The following is a 22010-nucleotide window of genomic DNA, read 5'->3' on the forward strand; positions in this document are numbered from 1 at the left end:
ATATGTAAATACATTGTAAATGTCAAGAAGAGGAGATAAGTTGGTCTTCTGTAACAGAGAACTATACATTAGATATCTAACAAGCATAGCAATGTATTCTCACCTTCACAAAATGTAGAAATCTAAGCGTGGTAGGGCCATAATGTGCCCTCTTCTGGGTTAGAAACTGCCAATTTCCTGTAATATATCACATGATGGAAAAAGCCCTTTGTCCCTCTGAGGCCTCCTAAGGTGCTTTGTTCTGTTTTGGTTTGATTTGCTTTGGCTTAGCTTGGTTTTGGTTTGGGTTACTTGTTTAAGAAAGGGTGTCATGTATGCCACCAGACGGGCCTCAATCTTGTCATGTAACTAGGGATGCTTCAGCATTTTTTGGGGGGGGGGGGGATCCCGCATGCTGTGATTGTAGGACTGCACTAGAAAGCCTAGTTGTGGATCTCTTTAATAAAGGTGACAGTTTCCTTCATAAGGAACCGACCCTCAAGATACTGACACTTCCTGTTCCATCACACTAAGGTTACAGATCTTTGCATGCATGAGCCCCAAGGGACTGTGCTGGACTAACGCTCTCAGTAGACTGCTTTGGGAAGTGAGTGATGCATTAGCCCACATGCTGCCATTCTCCCTCCAGTTCCTTATTGTATGCCCTCTTCTAGGAATTCTGAAGTTCTTTGTTGGACTTTGAAATGCTGATACCATTATGATCAGCTCACAGACCAAGCAGCCTTATTTCTCCAGTAGCCAGAACTAGCCATCTGTATTTGAGCAGATGATTCAAATGTATTTCCTAAGTAATAAGTATCCCAATATCAACCTCCATCTCCTGGATCTGCTTCCTGAAAGCAAGGCCTTAAAACTAAAGAGAAGCTTTCTGTACAAATCTCAAAGCTGCCTCGTGTGGTTTTTCTTAACCTTCTGCTTACCCATTCACATACTCAAATACAAAGTGGTTATTCTTAGACCTCAACTATCACAAAAGCAGTTAACGTTTGATGTTAAGATCATACTCCAGAAATCGCAAGTCTATCTTGTACTCAAAGGGCTCTTCTTCCATCCCCAGGACCTCTTCAGAGAAATTAGAGTCCATAAGGAGTCTAACACAAAATATAGACAGAAAATATACATTCATAGACATGTATAGACATACACATAATTCATAATGTATTAGAAAGTGATTCATACCTTTTTGTTTATCAAAACAAATGACCTTTGAAGTGCTTTGTCATTTATAATGCAGGCTGAAATGACCAATGATATAGGCTAGCTTATAACCACCTCCCAATACATTGAACGAGTTCGTCTCCAACGGTGATGGAAACAAAAGCAATGGCCCATTTTCTTTACCTCTGGCAACACTTCGATGTTGTTCCTGACCAGATAAAGCTGCTGAAGATTCTGTAAGAACTTAATCTCTTCAGGGATGCACACTATCTGATTGTAGTTAAGATGCAGCTCAGAAAGATGCACAAGGGAACAAAGCTCTTTGGGAATGACGGTGAGCTTGTTATGGTTGAGGCTTAAGTAGGTAAGCCTCCTTAACCTAAAACAATAAACAAGAAAAGCATGTGACTCAAAACCATCAGACAATGAACATCCATTATTGAAGAGCCACATGTTTTCTTGAAGGCCCTCTAAACCTTACTAAGTTACGTGTTTAAAACTGCTGTGACTCTTTTGAGCATAAAAGGTCTCTACTGAAACTTAGTTTTTAGAAATAATTTATAATCAGAAAGCTATATAATATCTAGATTTAAGCAAAAGGGAATTCTTCCAGGTATAACGGTACATGCCTATAATCTAAATATTGGAGAGACAGAAGCAAGTGGACCCCTGTTGGTTCAAGGCCAGTCTGGTCTACATAGTGAATTCTAGGCCAGCCAAGGCTACATAGCAAGACTCTGTCTCAAACAACAACAACAAACAACAAGTAAATGGAAAAAGAGAAAAAGACTTCTATATTCATTCCTTATACACACACATTGGCCATATGAGAGATGAAGTCAGAGGACAAAGGAGGACATAAATATATATATATATGTAACTATTTATGCTATAAACAAATATAAGTATGTAGGTAGGAAAAGTTATAGTATCTCAGGACTGCAGCACTTGACTGAGCTAACCAGGGCAGTGCTGATGAGTGGGCTATGGTGGCATAGGCCAGGAGAGCTGGTAGGCTGACCAGCTCAGCTACCACCAGATCTAGGACTTTCATTTGGCCCACCCCAACAACTACCTCTCCTATGAACTGCTCAAGCAGTTGATAGGGCCCATCCTGCTGTTCCAAAGCTACAGGATCTCCAAAACACAAGGCAACAACAGGATATCCTAGAGGAGTCCCAGTGAGGATCCAGTATTTATAACGTAGCAGAAGCCAGAAGCCTCGAACCAGACCAATGTCTCTCTGCAATGAATATTTGCAAGCAAAGAAGCTGTTTGGGTAAAGGGATATACTGTGTGACACACTGCAGATTTCACATAGAGATTTTGGAGTTTTTTTTGTTTTTTGTTTTTTGTTATTTTCTGGGAGGGAGGGTAGGTTACAAGGGTGCAGGGTGGATACAGAAGTACTGGGAGATGAGTGAGATGTAAACTTCAGAAATAATCATTAAAAACTATGAAAAAAAAGTAATGAAAATGATAAAGGGCATGGAGCATTTTCTTCAGTGCCCAGTTACCAGCCTTGTTTCAGTTGACTGCATTGTGTTACCATAGGTAGTTGGTTTTCTTTTTCTCCAAACTCTATAAGGAGCTCTGAGCTTACTGCAAATGTATCTGTCAAGTGTTTAAGTGAGTCAGGAGAAGAGGGGTGAACTGGGAGCCTACCACCCTTGTCCTTTCCTTGTTCTTTCACACAGAAAGAATCACCTTGCAGACAGAACCCAGAGGACCTCTGCACTTATAGCTTCAACTTGATCCCTTTCCTCCGAAGAGGGTTGACATATAACTTCACAAAATAACTTAACATTGCTGCTTGATTTCTGGAAGGAGAAGAGGATGCACACACACACACACAGACATCCTGACTGCATGGTTGTGTACTACATGTATTCAGGTACCCACAGAGGCCAAAAGAAGGCAAATCACCTGGACTGACGTTACAGGTAGTTGTGACTTGCAGATATGGATGCTAAAGTAGGAACTCAGATCTTCTTCAAGAACAGCAAGTAACTTTAACTACTAAGCCATCTCTCCAGATCCCAAGAACTTACTGAATCTTGAACCACAAAATCACCTTATACTCTTACTCTCATTGTAAAGATAGAAACCATTAAGGTTTAACCCTTAACTACAAAGGGAAGATAAAGAAATCCCATCCGGTGGAGCTAGAGAGATGACTCCATAGTTAAGACTCACATACTGCTCTTGCAGATGACCCTAATATGGTTCTCGGCATCCAACATGGGGCAGCTCACAACTTCCTGTGACTCCAGCTTCAGAGAATCCCATTTTGTTTACAGGCTTCCCCAGGAACTTGTAGCTCACAGGCACACATCCACACATAGACACACATACATCCCAAATGGTGGATTGTGGTCTCTAAACACAATACCATACATAAGTGTACACATACTTTAAAAATAAAATTAAAACCTTGAAAATAAAAGGAACCTCTCCAGGATGGGAGATGGACAATTAGCTCTATTTATGGCCTGGTCAGAATATGGACAGCTTAGAGCTAGCTATAAAAACAATGGGGGCTTACTTGTGACCCTACCTTTCCAGATGAAAGCTGTCCTTTCATCTTCTTATATATCCCCTTACATCTATCTGCTTCCTTAAACAGTGCACACCCCACTCCAAACACAGACAGCTTCTCAAACTGGAAAATCATACCATCACTATGAGTGGTGTGAAGTTCAGCTATTCAAAAATCTCCCATTAAAAGGCAAAGGGAATAAGATCTAGGGCAGTTAACTGTTCCGAGGCTAGTTGCACACAGATATATCCTAAACCTGATTCACCAGATCTCTTGAACCGGTCTTTTTCTGTTCACTGTATCATTATCAATTCTTATAAATCAAAATTGTGGAAAAGCAAGCAAGCAACTACTGATGTTTTAATTTTCCTTAGTATTTATCTTCCACAGAAATTAGACTGCTTCTTTTTATTTATTTGTTTCTTCCACTTAAAGCACTATAAAATTCCCTATAAAGGAATTTGGAAAGAAGTATAGACGAGTGAACTGGAATAGGATAGGCTCACTGAGCCATCCTGTGTTGAAGACTGTTCACAGTTTCCCAGTCTCTTTGTAATTCATACGTTTCTGTTCAATAGGCAATAAAGAGTCCCCAACGGAGACCTGAGCAGAATTCTCTCCATCTGTCAGAGAAACAGCTCAAAGACTGTACACTGCCTCAGAAGGACAAGGCCGTCAGCCGGCTCCAGAGAATCTCTAATGATAGCCTGTCTGCACAGATGTGCAGGGTTAGGGAAAACAACAGATTTTGGTTGTGGCTAATGATAATAAAATGTGCCATTTTTTATTTAATGAAAATAACATCATAATTTTAATCCTTTGCTTTTATATGACCTTTTGCCATACAGCTCAAAATGGTTTATGATCCCGGTGAAATAAAATTTAATGTTCCCAATCTGGCCGAGCAAGCTCCAAGAACCCCTGAGCTAGCATATCAATAGCATCAAATTTAGGACCTTATGTTTCAAACCCCAACTTTTACTCTTACGTTCCCTGCTGTTCCTCATTTCTCTCAAGTAGTTGAGGAATCATCTGCTTAAACTTAGTGACTGAAGAAAGGCTTTGTTGGTCAAATGTTTGTTCTGCGCGCAGGAGGACCTGGATGTGACCTCCTCTAGCCTGGCACATGTCTGTAAACCCAGAGCTGGGGTCAGAGATACACAGATCCCTGAGACTTGCTGCTACCCAGTCAAGCCCAAAGCCTAGGCTCCAGTTCTACTAAGAGACTGTCTCAATAAATGAAGTAGAAAGTGACTGAGGAAGTCATCCCTACGTCACCCAGTGGTCTCTCCACATACCATACATGCCTACACACATGCATATATACATGCCTACACACATGCATATATACATGTCTACACACATGTATATATGGTACACACAAAAGAGGAAAAATATCAGTGGCTTGCTTAACACTTCTGTTATCTGTACCCACCTAACTACTTGATGTTAGGCCTATAACCATCAGATAAATGGGATGGAGTTTGGGTGAGGAGAGGAATGTAATATCTAGCCAAGCCTCACTAGAATCAGAATTACCTGCCAATTTCTTGAGGAAGACTCGTAAGTTGGTTATCATTCAGATTAAGCAGAATCAAGTGTCGCAGGCCATCTGTTAGAAAATAATTTGACATTTTAGCCATCTGGTAGGAAAAAAGTTTTAGTCTTTCTATACGCCTTTGAATTCCTTGTGGATGCTTGCCTAGGCCAAGGTTCTGTTGATTGCTGAAGACAGATACTCTAGTAAAACTAGTTAAGGCAAAAAGAGGAAATGTGTCACACAGTTACAGAGCTGAGGACAAAGAAGAGAGCAGGCTGGCCACAAACTGGACCTAAGAACTTACAAGGCAGAGCCAGAAATGGAGTTTACTTTTTCTCATCCAGGCCTCTCTACCTTGGTCTGGCCACACAGCCTGTCTTTCCTTTGATTGCTTTCCTTTCTTTGAAGCTTCTGGTTCTACTTTGCACTCATGTAAAGCCAACTCCTGCACTGACATGGCTGAATTCTCCATCACGATTGCTCCACTAAGCCATGGCATTCCTAAGCTCCAGCGTCCAGGGCTACCACTGCCCAAACAGCTCCTGGAAACTGTTGCAATTAAGGAAGGAAACCTCGTTTTGGCTTAATCTTTATTTGAAACAGACAAAGGCTGCTTTCCCTGACTGCTACAACCTGAAAATTATGGCATCCAAACCAAACTATTAAAAAGGCCAACAGAACAAAAGCAGTTTATTCATGAACTACATAGCCTCTGGGTTTGTTCTGTCTGTCTCGTCTCATGTGAATTTTTTTTCCAGAAAAAAAAAAGTTAAACCTTTTAGTCTATCACAATTCTAAAGAAAGAAAGCTTATGGTTGACTTAGCTTTGGAATCATTTTGTGACCTTGGTGAATTTGTTCTGCTCAATGGGGATATGATTATAATACACAAGGGGTTGAAGAAGAGCATGTGGAGGATATATTTGATCAAAGCACATTATATTCATGTGTGAAATTCTCAAAACAGTATTTTTTTTAATTAAAAATTCTGGGCAGAGTGGCCCATGCCTTTCTTTAACCACAGCAGTCAGGAGGCGGAGGCAGGTGGATGTTTGTGAGTTCAAGGCTATTCTGGTCTACAAAGCAAGTTCCAGGACAGCCAGGACTGTTACACAGAGACACGTGTCTTGAAAAACCCAAGTAAAATAAAATCGGTTAAAAAAAATTTAAGTGTTACTTCAGAAGTTCCTTAATTTCAGCACAATAAAATTTCCTTTTATTTTGTGCCCCATTACTAGATTCTAGAGGTTAAATGCAACGCTACTGTACATAACTAACTTACCAAAGACTCCAGTAGCAATTCTGCAAATCCTGTTTCCAAATAAATGAAGATTCTTCAGGGAGGTAAGGTATTTTATCTCTTCAGGAACTTCTTGTAAAAGGTTGTTTCCCAGATTTAGTAATGTCAACTGTAAACATATAGAGATATAAGGTATTTGTACGTCATCTACCTCCAAATGGGAAAAGCAGTAAGGTAAGACGCTCTGCTGACATCTATATAACCTAAGTAAACGTAACGATATTATTTCTATCCATTTCTTAAGCTAGCACGTAACGTAATGTGTTTCATTATGTCATTTTCATGCATCTGTCATATTAATTATTTCTCCATCTTCCTACAGTCCTCCCATTTCTTCTCTATCCCTCTTTTGCTATCTCCAACTCCAGACCATATTTTCCCTTCTGGTTCTATATAATGTGCACGCTGTAGCCATATTCACTGGAAAAGGTGAGAATCATAAAGCCAGCACCACTACATGACATCATTTCAGCAAGGCTAAGCCGAATGCTACAACTGCTGTCCTTCTGTCTCTCACTTCTGGGATTTGGTCTCTGTGTGTTACACTCTTGGGGACTTTCTGCATTGTGACTCATTTTATGTCTTTTGCTGAGAAAAATGATGTCTGAATATTTTTAGGAAAATCCTTAAGTTTATCTGGCCACTATTTGTAAGTCTTCCTTGCACCCTGGAAATGAGTAAATGCAGATAAGCATATAGTTGGGTGAGGCCATTACTCCAGGGATCTTCTTGGGAGCAAATGCAAACAGCATAATCAGTGCAAGGTAAACAGAGACAACTGACAAACTCTGACTGGTCAGTAGAGTAGGTTACAGATTTAAGGCCTCTTTTTATTATAGGCTCAGAGCTCTCTGAAGATGTAGTTGAAAGGTAGGAGGTGACACAGAGTACACCCCTGGAGGAATAAAGCTCAGTCAATAAATAGATTAACTAAAATAAATTTGTCCTACTTTATCACGTAGATGATGAAGCATATAGTAAAAGCAGTTGTGTGTTCATATTTGCTATTCATAAAAAGACTGGTTCAGATATTCTCTGTTTGTGTGGAGTGCTTTCAAACTTCAAACACTGCCAGACTAAAAGAAGGCTGTCATATAACAAATGTGTTTGCTTTGGAGGAAACATTCTTTAGATTCTTTAAATTAGAAGTTATAGGGCTGATAATAAAAATTAAATATGCTCTGTTTATACTTTCTAATCGTAAATAAACTCGTAACCCTGGACATGTAATAAGAAATCAGACACATATCTGTACCATTTGGACAATCATTAGTCTGTCTTTGTTCTGTGAAATTTGTATAAATAAAGAGGAATCTGATTGCTAGCTGGTCAGTCAGAGAGCTGTAAGATTCCCCTGACCATCCTGTCTGACTCACTCCTTCCCCTTGACTATTCCTTATCTCCTCTGCAGGCCCCTGTGTCAGCAAAGCCACCCTTCCCCCAGCTCCCATCCCTGGGAAGCTCTGCCTACACACATGTGTATTTTATTACCGGCTCCACAACCCCCAACACCAGCTGTTCCTTCCTTATAACTCAATCTTCTCTTGTGGTTCTCTCTCTCTCTCTCTCTCTCTCTCTCTCTCTCTCTCTCTCTCACACACACACACACACACACACACACACACACTGAAACCTAGATTCCGCCTATGAGAGGACAGGTGATATTTGTCACTCTTAGGCTGGCTCGTTTCACTTAATGATCACTAGTTTCACTCGTGTTTTTAAAAATGTCATGAACATGAAATAAAATTTCATTGTGTATATACCATGTATCTTTTTTAAATTTATTTTTCTTTCATATATTACATCCCAACCACAGTTTTTCCCTCCCTCCAGTAATCCCAGACCTTCCTGCGCTCTCCCCCAACCCCACCTCCCCTCTTGCCCAGATCAGCTCCTCCTCCTTTCCCTTCATAAAGGGGCAGACCTCCCAGGAATATCAACCAAACATGGAATATCATGTTGCAATAAGACTAGACACACCCTTCCTATTAAGGCAAGATGAGGCAACATAGTCGAAGAAAAAGTGTTCTAAAGGCAGACAAGAGAATCCGAGACAGTCCCCACTCCACTTTTAGGTGGCCCACAAAAACTACACAACCATTATATATATGTAATATATATGCAAGGGACCTAAGTCAGACTGACACAGCCTCCCTGATTGTCAGTTCAGTCTCGTGAACACCTATGAATGCTGGTCAGTTGAATGTATGGGCCATTTTCTTGGTGACACATTTGCTTTACCCATTCCTCAGTTGATGACACTCAGGGTAGCTCCTTTATTTCAGTATTGTCAGTACTTCAGGAATCACCAGAGGTGTGCAATTCCTCTGTGCTGTGTTCATTTACAATCTTGCAGGTATAGATCAAATAGTAATATAGTTGAGACATATAATAGGTTTTTACTTTTAACACTCTCCATGTCTTTCCATAATGGTTACACCATTTTATACTCCCAAGAGTGAATCAGTATCTCCCTGTCCCGCATGCCCCACACCCACAGCATCTTTGTCAGCATTTGGTCTTATTTGTTTTCTTGGTGATAGGCATTTAAAGTGAGGAAGGCTGAACTTCTAAAACAGCTTTCATTTCCATACTTCTTGAAGACTTTCCAAATATTTATCATCCATTTGTGTTTCTTTTGAGAAATGTCTGTTCAGTTCATTAGTCATTTATTTGTTGAATTTGGTGTTTTGGTGTTTGATTTTACAGTTCTTTATACACTTTAGATGTTACCCCATGTTTGATGTACTAAGTAAAGAATATTTTACTATTAAGCTATCTCTTCACTCTAATGATTGTTTCCTTCACTGTACATATTTATCAAAGTCTAGGAGGTTTTTGGTGGACTCAGTCATTAAAGACATTTTATGAATAAAATAATGTCATGCAAATAATAATACTTTGACTTCTTCCTTTTCTATTTGTATGTCTTTGATTCTTTCTCTTCTCTTGTTTTATTCTGTTAAGATTTCAAGAACTGGGCCAAAAATGATGGTGTACCTCCCATTAACCTCAGCACTTGGGAAGCAGAAATGGATAATCACTGTGAGTTTGAGGCCACGCTGGTCTACATAGTGAGTCTGTTGTGGATTCATTTATTTTCCTTGGATTAATTTGGTAGGTCTTTCATGTCTAGGAATTGGTCAACTTTTTCTACATTTTAACAAAAAAAAATTAGACAAATTTATAATTTACATATGCCACTTGATATTTATTGTAGACCTATTGAATGACATAGTGAAGAACTTTTTACTAGTGATTTATCTCTCCACTCTGATGGGTACTTCCTTCACTTTCTTTAAATGATGTAAATAAATATAGAGAAGTGGACACAGAGTTTTTACAATAAAATTTCTTTTATAATAAACTGTAAACTTTAAAAAATCATTTGACTTTATCTTATTATGTTCTATTTTATTCTATTATTATCCCTTAGATGCCTGTCTGTTTTCTAATGAAAAACAGAATGGGGGTGGAGCTGGATGGGAGTGGAGGGGAGGTGGAACTGAAAAGAATAAAGGGAGGAAAAACTGTAATCAGAATATGCTATATATAAAAATGTTTTTAATAAAAGAAAAACCATTTGAACTTTTTATATTTTTAATTATTGTATGCATATGGGTATTTGCCTGCCCAGACAGATATACAGATATTTGTAAGCACAGAGGACTAAGAAGGGTGTTGGATCTCCTAGAATTGAGATTAGAGATGTTGGTCACCAAGTAAGTGCTTGGAATTGAACCTGGGTTCTCTGACAGAGCAGTCTGTGCTCTTAACTTCTGACCATCTCTCTGGTCCTCAATTTTTAATTTTTAACTTCTACACACTTGTTCGTACATTTTTGTACACTGCAATGAAATCCCATATCCTAGCTGGGCAGTGGTGGCGCACGCCTTTAATCCCAGCACTTGGGAGGCAGAGGCAGGTGGATTTGAGTTCGAAGCCAGCCTCGTCTACAGAGTGAGTTCCAGGACAGCCAGGGCTAAACAGAGAAACCCTGTCTCGAAAAACAAACAAAACAAAAAAAAAAAGAAAGAAAGAGAGAGAGAGAGAGAGAGAGAGAGAGAGAGAGAGAGGAAGGAAGGAAGGAAGGAAGGAAGGAAGGAAGGAAGGAAGGAAGGAAGAAAGAAAGAAAGAAAGAAAGAAAGAAAAAGAAATCCCATATCCTAACTATTCAGAGTAAAGCATTTGCCTCCGAATATACCTTCACCTGAGAATTGAATTATCACATTTTTTAAGTATATGTGCCACCTTAAGACCATCTATTCTGAAGGTAGAGTTAAACTACACTCACTGAGCAATTTGAGAACGACTTAACATGGAGTCTGCAGCTAGGTTAGTTTTCTAACCGGGCTCTTCTCTGCCTCCGAAGCCCCATTCCCTCCCTTAAGTATGCTCCCCCAAGAGAATCTCCTCAATAAATTCTAGAAGCCTGTGTCTAAGGCTTTCCAAAATACCCAGTGCCTCAGAAGTCAAGGGGAAAGAGAATGAAAACTCTTCTAAGGAAGGAAGGTGTGAGTCAAAAACCCAGGGGAAGGAATTCAAAGTACAGAAATAACCCCCAGATTTAGCAACACAAAAGTCACTAAAGAATGTGATAGCCAGGGGGGGAGTGGGGAGGACTGGGGCAAAAGTCTGTAGGAGTGGGTTGAGTAGAAAACAAAGGAGCAAGGACAATGACTTTTAAGATACTTTTGTTATTACAAGAAACAAAGGCCAATGATATGGTTCTGAGTAATGACACTTGCTGGGCTTCTGTAGCCCAGGCTGACCTAAAAAATTTGGACCAGGCTGGTCTCATTGCAACCCTAATGCCTTGGCTTCCCACGTCTAGGAGATTAGAAGTGTGAGCCACCCTGCCTGTTCAAAAGGAAGTCTTAGTTGTTTTTAAACTTTCAACCACTTCCTCAATCCCAGGCAGCAACAACCATCCTGTGTCACCATGCAGATATGCTAAGGATCAGCATAAGTTACTGAAATTATATAGAAAATTCCAAAGACTGAGGCAAGGATTGAATGATGGTTGAGAAATGCCTCCCCACCTAGAAGGTTCATCAGTCCACTTGTATCTGTTTGTATTGGTCACTTTGTTCTCTTGGCATCTTTTGTGTTCCTCACTCTCCTGAATGCTAGCAGAGTTGCCATGAATGCTACTTAAGAACTCTGATAATCTAGTGTTGGGAGGTAAGGCAGACAACAAGTTAAAATTTTTATTTCTGTTAGTATTAAGTACTAAATACGAAGAAAGCAGGGAAATGAGATGCTTGGTAAATTGGGAGTCGGACTGGGGTCATTGGGGAAGGTCTCTTTGTAAAAGAGTTGTTTGAAGTAATAATTTGGAGGTTCTTTGACAAGGCTGATCCTAGCAGGTGTTTCGATAATGCACCATGGTTACATATGGTTCCTAGAGAGGGCATGTTAAACACACAACGGACAATTTTAAGTTCTTTGGCTTACATTACTTCAATAATTATCTCCAGAAAGAAGTTCTACTGGTACTCTCTCAGCAGTCCAATCTGGTGCCAAACCCCAAGTGACGACACTAGCATGTTTATATTTTTCATAGCACATTATATAGAAATTAGTGCATCCAACAGTTAGAAGAGCTTGGATGGGCTGGAGAGATGGCTCAGCAGTTAAAGCACTGACTGTTCTTCCAGAGGTCCTAAGTTCAAGTCCCAGCAACTACATGGTGGCTCGCAACCATCTGTAAAGGGATCTAATACCCTCTTCTAGTGTGTCTGAGGACAGTGACCATGTACTCACATACTTAAAGTAATAAATAAATCTTTAAAAAAAAAAAAAGGAAAAAGAAAGAGCTTGGGTAAACCTAGTCTACCATAAACCTAAATGAGTATTCCATTCCTTCCTGATGAACACAATCGTGCAAGAGGTAATACTTTTGTTTTACTTAATCAGGTAGGGTGCACATGCCACAGAGGCATTGTGAAAATCAGAGGACAACTTTCTGGAGTCACTTCTCTCATTCTCTACCTGGATCCCAGGGACCAAACTTGGGTTGTCAGGCCTGGTAGCAAGCACCTTCACTTACTGTGCCATCTCGCCGGCTCGCTGGCTATTCTTTATGGTTAAGCTGTAGCCCTTGTACCTCTTCCCAGTTCTTCTACAGTACCCAGAATCAAGCTTAATTCCCACTCCTCTTACATAATATTTAAATTTTTTGAAGAACTGTCATCGAAACTCCCAGAATTTGATCTGCCTTTCCCTTAACCATTTGTTTTCCTTAGGACATAGTTTCTGGACCCCTTGACCACGCTGTCCACTTTATAATTGCTGGGAATGCTCCTCTCAGGAATCAAGGAGCTTAGGATGACATGGACAATTAGTTCATCGCACAAATGCTGGAGATGGTGCACAAAGGCTTGGGCAGATGAGTATGCACTCATCCATGCAGTGTAAAGGTCGTCTATTCTTGGCAAGCAACTCCACTTACTGAGCCATCGGAATGGCCCACTCTTTATGATTAAGCTATAGCCCTCTGTACCTCTTACCCAGTTCTTCCCACAGTACCCAGAAACAACAGTTCTATTCCCACTCCTCTTACATAATATCAAAAATGTTTGAAGAATTGTCACCATTGCTCCCCGAATTTGATCCATCTTTCCCTTAACTATTAGGACATAGTTTTTGTTTTGTTTTCTTTTTTTTTACTTAAACGAGGCACATTACTTATCCATAAGTCCCCCCTCCCACACCTCCCCCTCCCCGGGCCAAGAATAACAAAACAAACCTAACAAACTTACATTAACTGTCAAGCATATAACCCACATCCTGAGCTTGTGCAATGAGTTCCTTTCTTAACCTAAACAGAGGAATTTACATTTATCCCTCTAAAAACTGCATCTTGTTGGTTTTGGCTCCTAAGACATCTCCAGTGAATCACACTTACACCAAATTCTAAAATGTAGTGATATCCATGAACAAAGTGGGTCAGCCTTCCCTTCCCTACTTTTGACAATATACCTACCACTATGATAATCCTATGATGGCCAAACTTGAGGGTCACCTAGAAGTTTGATCCATAATCAAATCCTAGTATCAAAGTTCCTAATAGGTACAAGTCTCAGACTCCATTCTAGTCACCCTGTCAGTACTTAGTCACCCTGTTAGTCCTTAGTTACTCGCTACCTCTCAGATTGCTCAGCTGAGTTTATAACAAATGTGCTGTTACATTATTTAAATCCCTCTTCCTAATCCTACCCAAGTGTGTCTAAACAACTATTTGAACAGTCAATCCATGAAATTTTTTCCCCATCAAATCTTTACAAATACAGAGACCCAGAGCCAGATATTATGGAGGGGGGTGGCAGACAGAGAGCAGACTGATCTTGGAACACTCAGTCCTAAATGGGTTGTCTCCACCAAATAAATTCCTCTCCTCAGAGCTCAGGGAATCCCATGAAGAGGAGACAGAAAGTGTAATAGCTTCAAGAAAACATGCCCTCTAAATCAATATGAACAAAGCTCAAATGAACTCACAGAGACTGAGGCAGCATTCACAGGGCTTGCAAGGGTCTGCACCAGGACCTCAGCATGTATGACTTCTAGTTTAGTGTTTTTATGGGACTTCGGAGTGCGAAAAAAAGTGGGTCTCTCATTCTTGTACCTTCTCTTGGGTTTTTTCCTTCTGTTGGTTTCTTTGTCTTATCTAACTTTGATGTGCGTTTTTGGTTTGGGGTTTTTGTTGTCATCGTTGTTTTATACATTATGTTATTTTATAAGTTACTTATAAGTTATGTTATTTTACATCCCAATCCAAATTCCCCCTTCCCTTATCCTCTTCCAGTCTATACCTCTTCCCTCCCTCTCCCATCTGCCCCTTCTATTCTTTTCCTCAGAAAAGGGGAGGCCTCTCATAGATATCAACCTGCCTAGGCATATCAAGTTGCAAGACTGGCAGATCTTCTTTTGAGACTAGACAAGGCAGCCCAGTTAGGAGAAAGGGATCCAAAGGCAAGCAAGGTAGTCAGAGGTCACCCCTACTTTAGGAGTCCTACATGTAGACCCAGTTATACAACTGTTTCATATGTACAGAGGGTCTAGGTCAGTCTGTGAGACCCTATGGGCCCAGGTTAGTTGATTCTGTAGATTTTCTTATGGTGTTCTTGATCCCTCTAGCTCCTTCAACACTTCCTCCCAGTCTTCCACAGGATTCCCCAGGCTCTGCTTAATGTTTGGCTGTGGGTTTCTGCATCAGTTTCCATCAGTCACTGGGTGAAGCCTCACTGATGATGGTTATGCTAAGATCCTGTCTGGATGTTCCTGGTGTCAGCAGGCCTCCAGGAAAGCAAGCAGAATTATGGGCCAGAAAATGGAGTGCAGTTGACAGAGTTGATAGTTTTTTATTTTATATTTTATTATTATCTCTTAAAAGCTTGTTACAGAAAAGGAATGGATCTGGATGGAAGTGGAGGTGGGAGGAACTGGGAGGAGTAGGAGGAGGGGAAATCATTCTCAGGATATAGTATATGAGAAAATAATCTATTTCCAATAAAAGGAAAACAAAGGAAAAAAGGAAGTGAGGAAAAGAGGGAGAGAGGGAGGAAGGGAAAGAAGGAGGGAGGAAGAAAGGCAGGGAGGGAGGGAGGAGGTCATGGGCCAACCTCAGGTGTTATTCCTTGGGAACTATCCACTTTGAGGTTTTCATTTGTTTTGGGAAGAATCACTGGACTGGAACTCACCAAATAGGCTGGCTAGGGCAGCCGGAACACCCCAGGATTCCACCTGTCTCTGTTCCCCAGCACTGGAATTACAAGTGTGCGCCACCATGCCCAGCTTTTCTATTTGTGTTGTACAGCAAGTATTTTACTGTTCTAAGCCATCTTCTAAAACTCTGGATATGGGGAGTTTTCCTAGTAGAGCATCAGAAAGGTAGAATAGCACAGGGCAATAACAAGACTACCACGAGGTTTGTCAGAGAACACAGGCAAGAACTTTGAGTGTCAATCCAAATTGTATTCCAGTAAGGGACTCACTTAACATTTTCCACTGAAGCAACACAAAATTGGGAATACCAGTAAGAAAAAAATATGTTTCTGGCATCTTATCAAGAGATATTTCTAAATAATAAAATGAACTTTTCCAATTATAAAAAAATCCTACTTTTCCAACTGTGTGCAGCCTTTTCAGCCCTTTGTCCATTTGCCAAATCTCTCTTGCCTTTTTCTAAATTTGATTCACTTCACTAAATGACCCACTGATATCTTCTAAGCCCTATGTGTGGCCTGACTTCAAGTAAATGTGCCCATCTCCTCTTTGATATGGCTATGAGCTCAGCACCTGAGTGTCTACTAAGGCTTTGGGACTTTGAGCTGAAGCAATCTGGAGCAACATTTCTTTGTAAACACAGAAGAAAAAAGGACATGGAACTTAAGAAAAAACCCCACCGACTGATTAGTGGAAATACCAATGGCTCCATTTCAATAGAATGTAATTTATACCAAGCAGCATGGCTGGCAGTCTTGAGCCCTGTCTACTGTGGTTCAGTAATAGCTGGCTTTGCAGAGAGGGGAGTCTGAGGTCCATCCTATGATGTGTGATGAAATAAATGACTTTACTGTATGGTCTGTTCTATACTACATTGTTTAATTGCTACTGCTCAACTATTCAAACATATACACATTACACATACAATGCACGCACATGCACAATGTCTACAATTTTCTTGTGTTGAATGTAAAGTTCACATGTGGAAATTTTGTTTGATTCGTGTACACCTTTTACTATAATGCAGCATGCAACGTGCAGGCTTTGAATACTGTCTACTTTATGATCTAGGGAAAGTCACTCAAATTTCTAAACCTCTATTTCTTATTAAAATGGAAATAATGGTGTTCATTATTATTATTCTTGAAGTTGCTTTAAGGACTAAAGATAGCACAATAATCTGCTTGGTGATGAGAGCAACTATTACCATTAGCTATAACTGTTCACACTCAGAAGACAATGCACCATCCTTAAAAAGCAGCAGGGGATTAATAAATACACACTTACATATCCGTAGCTGCAATATCTTCGGTTTTTAAACTTATTTGTTGTCTTAATAATTTACAACTTTACTCATCTTTCCACATATTTCCATACTCACAGCCACTTTTTTATAAGACATTGGGGCACAGAGCTTAATATGACTAAAACATGATTGGATTACAAACATATATTCATTAGCCATGAGAGTTAGCTACAGGAGCCCCATATGTAAGGGCTCAGAAGTGTCACCACTATTCTCTTGTCCAGGTCAACATTGGGCTCCAGGATGTAGACACTCTTGAGGGCACTTTGCTATTCCATCACCAGCTTAGTCATAAAACTCTCTAAGTATAGACTAGTGTTAGTAACAGGGATAGTTCATAAAACCAGTCTGTTTTCTCCTAATGTTTGACCAAATTTACAATGTCATACTGCTTTATAAGCTTTAAAAAGAAAAATATCTAATTAAAACTAAGCAATAATTCCACATTGTGAAATGGAATCAGTGGTTCTCAACCTTCCTAATTCTGCAACCCTTTAAGACAGTTCCTCATCCTGTGATGAGCCCCAGTCATAAAATTATTTTGTTGCTACTTCATAACTGTAATTTTGCTGTTCTGAATCAAAATGTAAGTATCTAACATGTAGGATATCAGATATGCGACCCCTGTGGAAGAATCTTTTGTCCCCCAAATGTTACCCACCAGTTAAGAAACAGTACTTTAGAGGAAAGTATTTGCATCCTTTAATACTTACAAAGCAATAGGTTCTATTTACTGAATTAAACCTAAAATTAAAGCAATAAAAGCTAGATTTTGCTAACATACATGGTACTTTTAAAAAGTGTCACTTGTAACAGAAATTTAAATGCATGATTTTGATGTGACACCAATCCATTAGAACATTAGGACTGGCTAGACCGGCTAGACGGGCTCTATCAAGAATGTTCTCTCCCCCCCACCCTCTCCCTCCTTCCTCCTCCTCCTCCTCTTCTTCTTCTTCCCCTCCTCCCCTCTCTCCTTTCTTCTCTCTCCCCCTCCCTCCTCTCCTTTCTCTCCCCACTCTCCTCTCTCTCTTCTCTCCTCTCTTCTCTCTCCCCCTTTTCCTGTTCTCCCCTCTCTCTTCTCTCTGTTCTCTCCTCTTTCCTCTCTCTCCCCTCTCCCCCTCTGCTCTTAGAAAGTTGCAAGTAGAACCAGAGAGAGCAGGGCCAAAGCAAGAGAGAGAAGGGAAGGGGGGAGAAAGTTGCAAGTACATAATACTAACTGAAGTCACATTACTGCATGTTCAATCTCTCAAACTTGTTTGTATTAAATAACAAATTTGTACCCCTTGATTCATTCCCTATCATCTCTCTCCCCTGCCCCAACCACATGTAATGGACATTCCGTATCTGTTTCCATGAGTTGAACATCTCAGATGTCATAGGAAGTGATTTATACAACACATGAGTGGGGGTTTCAGATGGGTGGTTTTAGAACGGATATTGTTATTTCCTTTGTCTGTCTCAGTCCATCCATTCATTTTTTGAAATGAGGTCTCTTGTAGCCCAGGCTGACTTAGAACTGGCTGTTTCAGAGAATCCCTTTCAACCCAGACCCTCCTGCCTCTATAGTCCCCAAGTCCTAGAATTACATAGCATCGGGTTGTTATTAGGCAACAAGTCTTTCGATGTCCACTCATTTCAGTTATTATATCTGTAGAGTTCATGTGCTGTCAAGGTGGCAGGACTCCTTCCTTTCTGAGACTGAATGGCATTTCATTATAAATTCATAGACGCACCTTTTCCTTATTCATACATTTATAGAAGTTGCAGATGCTTCTGTGTCTTGCATGCCATGAATAATGCTACACATGAACATGTGGTGCAGATGTTTCCCCTCATCATTCATACTATTCTTTCTGTGCACACACGCAGAGTAGGAGTGTTGGATCATAAACTAGTTTAAGGTTTTTTGGTTTTTGTTTCTTTTGTTTTTGAGGAAGCTCTGCAGTGTTTTGCACAATGACTGTACACTGTATACAAAGACCCCACCTCCTGCACATCCTCACCAACACATGTCACATTTCACTGAACTATGGTCATTTTAACATATGTAACCGACATCTCATTTTGGATTTGGTTTGGATTTCCCTGCTAATTAATACTGCTCAGGATATTTTCATAGACATGCTTAGCCTGTACATGTCTTTTAAGATAGCTCAATTCAAAACCTTTACAGTACATTATATAGTACATGTATGCTTAATTAAACAAATTTCTACTAAATCATAACCTTAAAAAAAAAAAAAAACGTAACTTTACACACCAAAAGATACCCCCAAGCACATCTCTCCAGGAACTGGTTCAAAGTAGATGGGCACCAAATGTTTTTCTTAGTTATTTTTGCTAAGCCAAGGATTGTTTTGTCACAATTTACAAAATCCTCCATATTTTGCTGGAAGTTAAATATAGGAATATGTATGTGTATGTGCATACATGCATGTAACAATGATGAAAAGAGGTCATGAATTTGAAAATGAGAAGGCAGCGAACGCAAGAGAGTTTAAAGGGAGGAAAGGCGAGAAATGGTGAGTGCCAGACATCAAGTGCTTTACTTCACATTAGCTGGTAAGAGCCTGATAGCTGTCCCAGACTCGCAACAGTTTAGAGAGGCCTCCTTCCCCCAACCCCAACCCTGTCTTCACCTCTCCTCTCCCTCCTTCCTACTGGTCCTCCTTCCCCTTCCATTGCCCTCCTCTCCTCCTTGCTTCTCTTTCCTCTCTCCCTTTGGTTTCATCTGTACTCTCCATTGAACAAGTGAAGAGTCAGCAGTATAATCAGCTGATGATCTTTACTGGTTCTTTGACACTTTTTGTGTACATTTTGTACACTGTACATTTTGTTTGCTTCTCTTAAACACCAAGCACTGAACTGAGCCAGAAGAAATTGAAGGGAGTAATAGAAGTCAAAATATACAGTCTCTCCTAATACAATTAGAAAACAAGAGAACCACAAAAAGAAGATAAAAGTCATGCTATCTATCTTTGGAGTTTCTTTCCTAATGAAGAATATTTTGTAGCATGTGATGTCATATTATACAACTATCAGTCAACTATAAAGGTAATACATTTTCTTTTTTATTATTATTTTATTTATTTACATTCCGAATGTTGTCCCCTGCCCCCCCCCGTCATGGTTCCCAAGTTCTTCACCCTCTCCCACCTCCCCTTTGCTTCTGGGAGAGTGCTCCCTCACCTACCCTCCCATCCCAACCAGCATCCCCCTTCCCTGGGGCATCTAGTTGCTACAAGATTAGGTTCATCCTCTTCCACTGAAGCCAGACAAGACAGTCCTCTGGTACATAAGTGCCTGGATCATGGACCAGGCCATGTTTGCTCTTTGATTGGTGGCTTAGTCTTTTGATGCTCAGAGGAGTCCAGGTTAGTTGACATTGTTGTTCTTCCTATGGGATCACAATCCCCTTCAACACCTCAATCCTTCCCCTAACTCATAGATGTCCCCAGGCTCAGTCCAATGGTTGACTGTATCTGTATCTGCCTCAGTCAGCTGCTAGTAGAGAGCCTCTCAGAGGACAGCCATGCTAGGCTCCTGTCTGCAAGCCCCAAAATGGCATCAGTAATAGCTTCAGGGTTTGGTGCCTGAGCATGGGATGGATCCCAACTTGGGCCAGCCACTGGTCTGCCTTTCCTTCAGTCTCTGCTCCCTTTTTGTCTCTGTATTTCTTTTAGACAGGAACAATTCTAGGCCAAAAATTTTGAAGATCGGTGGGTGTGGGGCGTAAAGCCATGCCAAGAAATTTGGTAAGGTAGAGCAGGTCAAGATCTGGAGACTGGGTGGGCACACATCTGAGGCTTAGATAATTCCCAGCTCCATTCCAGTCCTTAGAACACATGCCATACTTCTTACAAAAAAGAAACATGCCCTATGGTCATGTAGGCCCAAAACAGAGTTCCCCATGCTCTGGGTACCATGAGGTACCCAGAGGCCAGGAGGGCTTAGCCAATAAGCTTCCCTTCCCAGACATTCCTCACTGCAAAAGGTATTTAATCTCAGGCCCACCTTGAGAAAGGGGATACATAACATTACACATCCATTTTCTGCCATGATTAATAAACTGTTTGGAAGTATGGACTGTTTTTCACCAAGATCCACAGTGGAGAGTCATGAAGGCCTTCAAATACAGAGCTGAAGCCTAATCTCCTTCAAATACAGAGCCCAGCCACAACCTCCACCAAGCCTGCTACTGCCAAGGACAATCAACCCTTAAGATAAGCCAGAGCTCCCCCTCCTAACTGCTCCACTCCCCTATCTCCACCCCACGCCCCACGCCCTGGCCCAGGCTAGTTGCTGTCCCCAGCCCTTAGCCCCTGGCTCCATTCTCTGCTCTTCTGAGACTCCCCAGCAGCACTTGGATGTCTAAGAGTCTGAGAACCCCACAACCCCAGCCTCATCGCAAGGACCCCGGAACCAGCTCCAGCTTTCCCACTTTCCCATCCCTGGAGCTGTGCTTCGGGGATTCCTTATGGCCCAGCACCTGTGGCAGTGTGGGATAAGAACAGTCATACCCTCCTCCTTCCACATCCCCCAACTGATGAGGATCTACAGGTAGGTGGCCCTGTGCCTCAACTGGGGGCCATGCCTATCTACTGGAGATCTTTTCAGGTTCCATCTCCCCACTGTTGGGGATTTCGGCTGAAGTCACCCCCATTGAGTCCTGGGAGTGTCTAAATTCTTTCCCCTCCCCCACCCCCGCTACATATTTCCACTCATTCTCCTGGCCTTCTGTCTCCTCCCATCCCTGATCCTGTCCCCCTTTTCCTCTCTGCCTTCCCTCTCCCATCCAAGTCCTTTCATCCCTCTGCCTCCCATGATTATTTTGTTCCCCCTTCTAAGTGGGATGGAAGCATTCTTACCCAGGCCTTCATTCTTGTTTTACTTCTTGTGGTCTGTGGGGTGTATCCTGGGTATTCTGTACTTTTTTGGCTAATATCTACTTATTAGTGAGTACACACCATGCATGTCCTTTTGGGTCTGAGTTACTCAGGATAATTTCTAGTTCCATTCATTTGCCTGCAAAATTCATGATAACCTCATTTTTAACAGCTGCATAGTATTCTATTGTATAAATGAACCATATTTTCTGTATCTATTCTTCGGATGAGGGGCATCTGGGTTGCTTCCAATTTCTAGCTATTACAAATAAGGCTGATATGTGACCATAGTGCAGCATGTGTCCCTGTGGTATGGTGGAGCATCTCTTGGCCATATATGCCCAGGAGTGATATGACTGGATCTTCAGTTAGAACTATTTCCAATTTTCTGAGGAACCTCCAGATTGATTTCCAGAGTGGTTGTACCAGTTTACAATCCTAACCAACAATGGAGGAGTGTTCCTCTTTCTCTACCTCCTCACCAGTATCTACTGTCCCTTGAATTTATCTTAGCCATTCTCAGTGGTATAACATGGAATCTCAGGGTTA

The 22010-nt window shown here is 40.9% G+C and overlaps 1 protein-coding gene across 1 annotated transcript in view; it reads right to left on the reverse strand.

Annotated features, from left to right (window-relative positions):
* The window catches only part of Lrrc69 (leucine rich repeat containing 69), a 116270-nt gene that overhangs the window by 90619 nt on the left and 3641 nt on the right, over nucleotides 1–22010 (reverse strand). The window contains exons 2-4 of the mRNA XM_028779831.1: nucleotides 6519–6645; nucleotides 5237–5309; nucleotides 1342–1537 (exon numbers count right to left, since the gene is read on the reverse strand). Of these exons, the coding sequence (XP_028635664.1) occupies nucleotides 1342–1537; nucleotides 5237–5309; nucleotides 6519–6645 (396 nt within the window). The remainder of the gene's footprint in view (nucleotides 1–1341; nucleotides 1538–5236; nucleotides 5310–6518; nucleotides 6646–22010) is intronic.

This window comes from Grammomys surdaster, unplaced genomic scaffold (genome assembly GCF_004785775.1).
Source record: "Grammomys surdaster isolate TR1022 unplaced genomic scaffold, NIH_TR_1.0 97, whole genome shotgun sequence".
NCBI lineage: Eukaryota > Metazoa > Chordata > Mammalia > Rodentia > Muridae > Grammomys > Grammomys surdaster.